The sequence below is a fragment of the Leptonotus elevatus genome, chromosome 9 (assembly GCF_054856555.1).
Source record: "Leptonotus elevatus isolate MCC_2025b chromosome 9, RoL_Lele_1.0, whole genome shotgun sequence".
NCBI classification, from domain to species: Eukaryota; Metazoa; Chordata; class Actinopteri; order Syngnathiformes; family Syngnathidae; genus Leptonotus; species Leptonotus elevatus.
In genome coordinates this window covers 15,043,285-15,052,251 of record NC_141247.1, presented here as the reverse complement: position 1 = coordinate 15,052,251, position 8,967 = coordinate 15,043,285, and the positions used below count along the sequence as shown (strand labels likewise).

General features: G+C 38.2%; 1 protein-coding gene across 3 annotated transcripts; it reads left to right on the top strand.

Moving 5' to 3' along the window:
- The first annotated feature begins 328 nt into the window (after window positions 1-328).
- LOC147168514 (putative monooxygenase p33MONOX) lies at window positions 329-8,767 on the top strand. Of its 3 annotated transcripts, XM_086085588.1 has the most exons (9): window positions 329-395; window positions 1,231-1,269; window positions 1,364-1,489; window positions 1,962-2,146; window positions 2,842-2,950; window positions 4,164-4,291; window positions 6,618-6,772; window positions 6,906-7,078; window positions 7,822-8,767. In XM_086085588.1, the coding sequence occupies exons 3-9, from the start codon at window positions 1,462-1,464 to the stop codon at window positions 8,025-8,027; spliced, it is 984 nt and encodes a 327-aa protein (XP_085941714.1). In that variant the 5' UTR covers window positions 329-395; window positions 1,231-1,269; window positions 1,364-1,461; the 3' UTR covers window positions 8,028-8,767. The 3 variants fall into 3 exon arrangements, with proteins under 3 accessions (XP_085941714.1, XP_085941715.1, XP_085941713.1); XM_086085589.1 differs by lacking the exon at window positions 329-395 and adding an exon at window positions 2,427-2,431 and having other exon boundaries at window positions 1,258-1,489; window positions 1,962-2,204; XM_086085587.1 differs by lacking the exon at window positions 329-395 and having other exon boundaries at window positions 1,258-1,489.
- The last annotated feature ends 200 nt before the right edge of the window (window positions 8,768-8,967 follow it).

Sequence of the window (8,967 nt, the reverse complement as noted above, 5' to 3'; positions counted from 1 at the left end):
CACAAGAAATCCAAAACCGATCAGATGACAACTAATTAGATTCATTTATAAAATTATAATGCGTTACTAACAATACTCTTACCTTAAAAACCCGTCAATCTATTTTGTTTCAATCGTTGCTGACAGCTCATCCACTTGCTACGAAGCTAGGCTAGGCAAAAAAAACAAAAACATTTTGTTTTTGTTTTTTTGCTAGGCTAAAAGTTTACGATTGCCACTTCCTAGTGTTGCGTTCACTGTCAATGCGTCACAGGCTGTGTACCCTGTGACCTCGTCGGGCATGGCCAAAAGTCATGGACGAGCAAACTAACTACTGTTTGTTCTCTCGCTCGGTCCAGCGTGACAGTGAGCCAGGTCCATATGAGGGGCTACTAGTAGGTTAGAGTAAGTGAATGGTGAGTATAATTGTGCACGCTTTACTAGGCTCACAAAGTATTCGAAGTGAATAGTTGTGTGATTATAGCTCTTGGGATATCGCATTTAATATTGGTTTGAGCAATGTCACTGTCAGCTGACATGTTACGTGTCAGACACTGGCATATATTTTTAATTCTAGCACCTCAGTGCACCTAAGAAAATAAGAAGGCATTGATGAAAACCATGTATACTGTATGAACTGTATATCCAGGAGAAATGTTGCCTTATTAATTTATTACATTACCCTGCACATTATTTTCTATATATATATATATATATATATATATATATATTCTTGCTTTCTCTTGTCATATGTGTCTAACTTTCAGAAACCCTTAATAATAGTCTTTTATATTGATTGAATATTATGTAGAAAAAAATATCCTACTTTATGTAGAAAAAAATATCCTACTTTATGTTAATGTTAACTATTTCTTACATAACTATAGATTTAGAAATTGAGGTGGCTTTCCATAATGGCATACGAGTTTGTTGAATGAAATTACATTTTCATACAAAGAAAATGTGTATTTAAAAAAAAGAAAAAAAAGAATTGTGAGTCATGAGTTTTGTGAGTCAGTTTTGAGTAGGATTTGCCTTTTGTGCCATCTGGTAGCAGGCGTAATCATGAAGTGGACTCTAGAATATCAAAGATATGAATGACGTAAATTGTCACTCGACTTTCTGTCTCTCCCTCTCTCTCTCTCTCTCTCTCTCTCTCTCTCTCTCTCTCTCTCTCTCTCTCTCTCTCTCTCTCTCAACCCCCCACCCACACTCTCTCTCCCTTCTCTGGCTCTATTTGAGGCCGGCCAGAAATTGGACACCACAGACAGTGCGCCGTCAGACAAGCAGGTCTGTTTGGTGTATTTCTGCAATGACCTAAAAAGCCAATGAACGCTGTTTTAGTAATCAACTGAACTTGTATATGTGACTTGACCTTGGGCAGAATTGACATCTAGCCAACAAGTGGACACAAATCTGGACCTGACGTAAAGCGGACTCAGCAGAGAGACCGGTGGTGAACCACTCTGACCTGGTGGTGAAATGGCCTCAAGACAGGGAGACATGCCAGGTAACATGAGATTTGAATGCATTGATTGATAATGAATGACATAAACAATATTGGACAATTTGTATTTACTGAAATAAGTAGTGGCAGGCTGGTAGCATATTGGACTTGTGGTTAACACATACTTGCGTATTCCTCACAGTTCAGTGTGGATTTTGCATGTTCTCCCCATACTTGCATGCGCTTTCTTTGGGTACTCTGATTTCTTCAAACATTTTAAAAACATTTGTTAGGTTAATTGAAGATGTGAGAATGAATGGAAACTGCTGGGAAGCAGTCCAGGGTGCCAAATAGGAAAGGCTGCAGCTCACCCTTGACCCTAAAATATTGGACAACTTGTATCTACTTTTGACCTTGCCAAACACATATGAGTCGCCCATCCTGTGCCTTACGAAACTGTTTGATCATGGCGAGGAATATTATGTGAATACAAGCTAATGTGGATTGCAATATTTTGTTCACATCCATAAATCAGCTCTAGAATCTGGATCTTCGTCCGGACTCTTCAGCACACTGTCGTTTCCTATCGGACTGACCCGGCACAATATGTGCTACGACGAGCAAATGGATGTCCCGATCCATTCCCCACCTACGGACTTTGCAGTTAACATCTGGACGGACCCTATCATCCCAAATCACAGGTTTAGGAAGACCGTAGAGGTGCTTTACAATTATGTTTGCTCTTCCCAACTTAAGCAGTGTTTGCTATGCATGGTTCGTTTACAGTGGCGCCTTGAGATACCAGTGACACAGAGTTTATCCAGATACGATTGATCTTTGCTTTGACTTGAAAATTCTTCAAAAAAAACTCAATACCACTCCCAGTTTTATGTTGTGTATTTAAAAAAAACACAACACAAAACTTGATCTTAAAGCCTACTAGCTCAATGCTAACACATAATGGGAAATACCATAAACGGGCTAGCAAATGGCATTTAAGTGACGGTGTTGTAAAATATATACTGTAGGTGTATATTATTTATCCCGAGTAAATAAAATACTTATATTACAGCATAAGACTGTTCAAGTCACTTTTAGAAGTTGTGAAACTTCCTTGTTTGTGTCTCAATAATGACTGTTATGCCCCCAGTGGCCACGTCGCACACACCAGAGAACACTGCAAGGAAATAATCGTGATACACAAACGGTTTAATTCTTGACATTCCATTTATTTTATTGCTATTTGTTTTTAGTGCTACCTCCCATATTAAAACCACATTGCTAACATTTTTGTTGTTTCTTTGGGTTTCTAGAATAGATTATTGTCATTTGTGTTGATTTTAACGGTGAAAGGAAGTATCAAAGGTTTTGTGTATGCTGGTGCGCACTTAATTTGCTTATGTAACTACAACTAGGAAAGTGAGAAGAGTGGAAAGATGGTGACTGAGGGACTGGAGCCAGCCAAGTCCACAATCCCTGTTGTGAAAGCCAAAGTCAGCTCTTTCATGAGCTCTCTCACCATTAGTAAGTGAAACATCTTTTCTTACACAAATATTTGTTTGTTTACAAAGTAGTGTCCATTTATTCAAAGTGTGTACATTTCGCAAGTACAAAGTTCCAAACAGCGTCTGGCGTTGATAATATGTTGTCATGCGGCAAAAAAGGCACGCTTAGTTATTATTATGACGTTGACCTTTTGATTGTCATGCAATTTTTTTTTTTTTTTATGAGTATGATTTAGCTATTGTGTTAGCATAATTTTGAGAGATTACACTAGCGTGTTCCCATGTAAGTACAAACTTGGTTACACGTCACCACCAACGGAACTCCGTCATGACCCAAGGACCGCCTGTAAATGTAAATTTCAATGGTGTTGAATTATTTATTTATTTTTTATTCCACAATATGAACACTCGTAAAATCTAGCAGCACAAGTATCAATAGTGTCCCACTATCGGTACATGGGCTCCCTCTAGTGGTTTATAAAGAATCACTACGTAAGTACAATTCTGTTTTTTTTGCACTTTTTAGTACAAAACATTTACGTTTAATCTTTCAGGGCTCTTAGGTTTTAAACGCTTTTAGGTAAATATTTTGTGTAACTTGTCCGCAATAGTTTAATATTACTATTGTTGCAGGTTTTTTTTGTGTATGTCTTAGTGCAGTGTCATACTGTGTATAATGTTATATAGTTGGCTTAAAATTACATTAAATATATATACTTTTATGAATAAAACATTTGTCTCATCTTGATGAACTTAAGCCTATGTTACTGTATTTTAATGTTGTTCATAGTGGTAGTGGAGAATGACGTATTTTTTGAAATGGCACTTGATGGTGATATAATGAAATCCAGCAAAAGAACTGTATCAAAAAGTCAGTCTTTATCAGTCACAAAAATAAATGTCATCATACTGAAGTGTTTGGAAACTGAGATGAAATATCAAGATGTGGCTTTCTCAACATGTTGCAGTGCACGTCTACATTACTGACAATTAAAATAGCTGTTAATAATAAACATGGTGTTAACTTGATATCCCTCCAAAGTTTTCAAACCAACATTACTATTTTGTAAATGCAGAATTACAAGGCTCTTTTATTGAATGCTATTCTTATTTATGTTCAGTACATGTCATAACAGAGGCCATCAGTATACTTACCCCTTACTTGTCAAATAGGTTATGAATGAGCACATACTGGCAAGTAAGCTAGCTATCATATGTCCGCCTTCTCACAGAGCAGACCCAAGAGAACCTCCAAAGTATTGAGCACCAGGCAGGGCTGACCGGCACTGGATATACCCCCCACAAGGGTCTGTCTCCTGAGGAGGCTCACTTTCGCCGTCTCGCTGACGGCACACAACCAGTGAGTATGAACTAAATACTAAAATGAGCTAAAAGCCATTAATGGCAGTGGTAAGCTTGAATTTAATTGAAATGCACTACTCCGATTAGTAGTCTATGTAGCCCCCGCCACTTGATAGTGCAAGCTTGTAGGCCTATCTACTTTATTAGTCACAATATTAGGTGCACTTGCACAATCTGATGAATTCCTATTAAAGACAAAAAATAAAAAACGCTCAGTTTGACGGACACTGACAGATTGATTATGTTAAATGCATGTTAGTCTTTATTGAGACATGCAAAATACACTATGTTTTTAGAATATATATATATTATTATTATTTTTAATATATATATATTAATAATATCATGTATTAAGTAAGGTACATGAAGAGAAAAATTACACTCAGATCCACGTCAGATTCTGTTGCTTTACACCACAGCAAAATTGCAATAATAAATTATTTAAGTACCTCTATGGAAATCTTACACAGCTCTTGCAATAAAGCTTATTTGAAATTAAAATAAAACTTTTTTCTTTTTTAGTTTTTTTTTTTTTTTTTAGATGTGTCTCAGAGAAACTATGGCTATCACACTCCAACACATTGTACAATTTACACGATCTGTGGCAAGTTTCTCGAAACGGGGTCTGTTCTTGACAAACCATGTGCAGTGGAAGGCCTGTTACCACCACTGATGAAAACACCCAACTCCTAGAGCAGGCGTTCATGTAACGCTAAGGAAAGTCTATTCGGAGGGTTGCACTGTCTGGGACTCAACGTAAACAAAAGCAGGGCTCTCGACGAATATATATATATATATATATATATATATATATATAATTTTAGAATAAATTATTTAAAATATATATTTTGCATTAAAAAAAATAGTATTTCGGAACAATGTTTCCCCGATTACTGTTTATTAATCAATTTTTGTTGCAATTATTTAGTGATTTAAAAAAAAAAGTCTAAACAACCATTATACATTATCACGCCATCACTTACCGTTATGTTATTTCTATTATTGACATACAATCAGAATATAAGTGTACATTGTTTTATTGTAAAGGGTGGAGACTGAGTTGACAGCAAGCCACCAAAAAAAAAAACAGTCTTGGTAAATACAGTACACACATTATGTAACACTTGTACTGGCCACGTTGCTATGCAACCCCTGATATGAGTGACACAATCCCTTTATGAGCTCACGTCGCAGCACCAACAAGAGGCCCATTAGGTGCGTTTGTGTCGTTGCTCCTTTGAATTATGGACAAAATAAAGAAGGCCAACGTCAGGGAACGTCAAAGAAGCATCATTATAAAAAGGTAGGTCCAACCCGCTGTCTTAATTCCAGCGAGGAAAGGTTTTCGTGGACCCCGGAAGCAGGCCGCACCGTAGTCTTCGGTGCTAACTAACGTTAGCATGGAGACTACACAGCGTCTAAATCAAATATTTGCCCGCATGTGTCATTTTTTTTGTAATTCAGAAGTCAACCAAAGGGATATTGTTGCGTAAGTCATGCAGTTTGGACAATTTTGCTATGTACAGTTGATATGTAGCACGATTAGCTTGCTTTGTACCAATAGCATGCTGCTATGCGGAAGAAAAAAAACGGCTACGATAAATAACGTTGATATCACTTTGTCGTAAAACAATTGCAGATTTAAAAAATCTATGTAGAATAAAGGTAGTTGTGTTAGAATTGACAATACTTGTTTTTGATAGGTCGCTTGTGCGACCGTAATGAAAAAACATGTTTTCATGTAAAGGGTGCCAACCGGTTCAAACACCAATACACAAAATATAAATACAATTAAACTTCCTATTCCGTTATCACGTAAGTTTTCTAAATGTAAGATCACGTATTTGTGGGATATGCGCTACATCATGTGTGAAGTAAAGGTGTTAATGCAGTTATGATCCACCACAGTAAACTAACCAGTTATTTATTGTCACGTACACTTCATTTGCTGTCTATGGTCGTTTTCATTTTTCAAATGGAACATGCTTGGTACATGCTCGTCAACATTCCGCCCACTCAACAGGGCAGATGATTGGTCCAGGGAGTGTTGACGACCTGTTGTTGTTATCAGCTTGTCAAAAGGTTTAGGAAAACTTGATGACCCATTTCTATTGTGTATTCAGGAGTATTTGTTTTGGCATGGATCAATGTTTTTGCGTTAGAGACAAGTCAAATACTAGATGGCATTGCTTGCAACCACCTTATTCAAACAATCTACTATCCGACACTCCGAATAGATTATTTTTTTAATCAAAAATAATTTCTCAGTTGACTAAATCTTAAGTGTATTTGATGATTTTAGTGATTTTGCTTTTCTCTTGCAGAAGCTGAGAATGTCAATCGGGGACGACAGGCTTACAACATCAGCACAATCCACTCCAAGTGGGACCCCCTGCGTCACTCCCTCTGTCACCCCCTCGGTCACTCCTTCTGTCACCCCCTGCGCCAGTCCCCTCGCATCACCTGCTGTCAGTCGCAGGTAGGCTACACGTTGTTCACATTGCGTCCCGTTGACGGACTGCACGCTATGTGTCTAAAATTGGCACGCTGCTTCAATGATTTGCCACAGTCGCGTGTTCACAGCTCACGCTGTGTCTTTGGCCGGGTTGCAGGAGCTGGTTCCAGCGGAATCCTGTTCCCTTTCTCACACCATTAGAAACCAACAGTTTGTACCACACAGCAGACATGGGAGGAAACCAAGGAGGAGAGGACAGGTGGAGCTTCTTTGGAACTCGCTCAGTGGTACAGAAGTCCCCCACTCACCCAGGCTCTGAACCCAACACAGGTGAGGGTGCATGACGTAAACACAGATATTTTGAAGATACTGTACATTAGTGTTTTTACATTTTGAAATCTCACTCCACACTACGGCTTGAATTAATTTGGGAAAATATTTTTCTGGTTAGTGTGATTTTGATTTTATTCAAACCATACTTACTGTGTAGGCCAAGAGTATATTTACAAACATTTTATACCACTTTCTCACATTTTATATTACTTCCTTCTTCATTACATAAAATGCAAATAAAAGTCAATTGTAGAGTAAATTTTCTTCTCAAATGCCAAATATAATTGCAGAAAATGCCCAGAATGTGGCATGTAACATTACATCTTTGACACCAGATGGTGCCATTTCAAAATTAAAATGGGTTCAATTTGAACACTTGAAAAAAAAGGTCTCCAGAGAGGCTGACATTTAAATGCAGTACTGCCACCTGTCAATTGAAATTGTCAAACTGCCGACGGGCTTGCATTGATAACATCACATGACCAAACCCAGAAAACAGGTCAGCTGTGATGTTTGCAAGGCAAGCCCATGGGCACGTTGTCATATATTTTAGTCAGCCTAGATGGCTGAAAACAGTAGATTGCTTTTATTAATTCTTAATAAACAAACACATTGTTAATCAGATGCCCATTTTAACTTTTAGGAATAAAACCTCTGTATTTTTTTAGAATTTTTTTTTTTAGGTGGTACTAGGTAAGAAAGTGGATTTACGCTCACAGCCCTGATTTACTCCCTTGCAGGCTTTTCACTTCAGTCCTACTTTGGCCTGCAGAAGTCCTCCACCGTTGCAGGCACCGGCGGCCAGGACAGCCTCACTGTGGGGGACGCTGCCAGCTTCATCCCCCCCAAGATTGAACTTTCTGACATGGATTCCAAGCAGGCGCCCCCACGGCCACACAAACTCAAACCCCGGGACATGAATGTCTTAACGCCTTCGAGCTTCTGACCAGACGCGCAACATCTCTGTCCCCTCAGTCATGTGCTTCCCTGCCTTCCTTCGTCCCCTAGGCAGCCCCCCCTCCCTCCCTCACCCACCCTTCCAATGTAGTATCAAGTATTAAATATGACCATGCTGTTACTACTTCCAGTGGACTGCAGTCTTGCACTCTACTCAATTTCTTCCATATGACAGGATCAAATATGTGTGAAATAACATTAAATACCCCTCACGAGCTTATTGCCATAAAAGTACAATAACTTATTTTGGTAGAATGATGCATTGGTGTGCATCAATATGCTTCTTTGTCAGTCATGGCATGAGATTGAAGTTTTCAAGCTTTTCTCTTTTTCATAATGCAGCCTCTCAATACTGAATTCAGTTTTGTTTCATTTTGTTAAGACGTCACAAATTTGTGTTTGTGCCTATGCCTGCAGCAGTGTTTTTTCTTTGCTTTGTTTTACATGTCAAGTGTACCTGCTGGCCTAAACATTTCTATTTAAGATTACAACGTTTCATGGTAACAGTACACTATTCATATAGTTCAGACTCTAAATATGTTTGGATTTTTTTTTGTGTATAGACTCACAATATAACTCGTTAAGATAAAAAGCATTGTGGTTTTACATTCAATTTTGTATAAACAATCTACTGGCCCTTAAGAGTTGTATTTGAAAATGAGTTACTTTAATTGCTCAAGGGAGATTGTACATCCTACTTGCACGTGTAAATAAATCTATACAAACTCACTTCATGTCTTTTAGTACTTGTGGCAGTGTAACACTTGACTTACGCAAGTGAACAGATGGGTCTCAAAACACCAGGGCACTGTAGTTGTCTCTTTTTGTAAGTGAAACGTGGGCCTACAAAATGGTGTGGGTACTATCAGCTTCTGAACTTGTAATGGAAGATAAATAGAGACGTTAAATATGTGTTTGGCTGGACTGGA

What these genes read in the sequence shown, in the direction of transcription:
- LOC147168514 (XM_086085589.1), top strand. Translation starts at nt 1,462, where the DNA reads ATGGCCTCAAGACAGGGAGACATGCCAG. An exon ending in CATGAGCTCTCTCACCATTA is followed by an intron (nt 2,951 to 4,163) that starts GTAAGTGAAACA and finishes GCCTTCTCACAG; the next exon opens with AGCAGACCCAAGAGAACCTC. An exon ending in AGGCTCTGAACCCAACACAG is followed by an intron (nt 7,079 to 7,821) that starts GTGAGGGTGCAT and finishes ACTCCCTTGCAG; the next exon opens with GCTTTTCACTTCAGTCCTAC.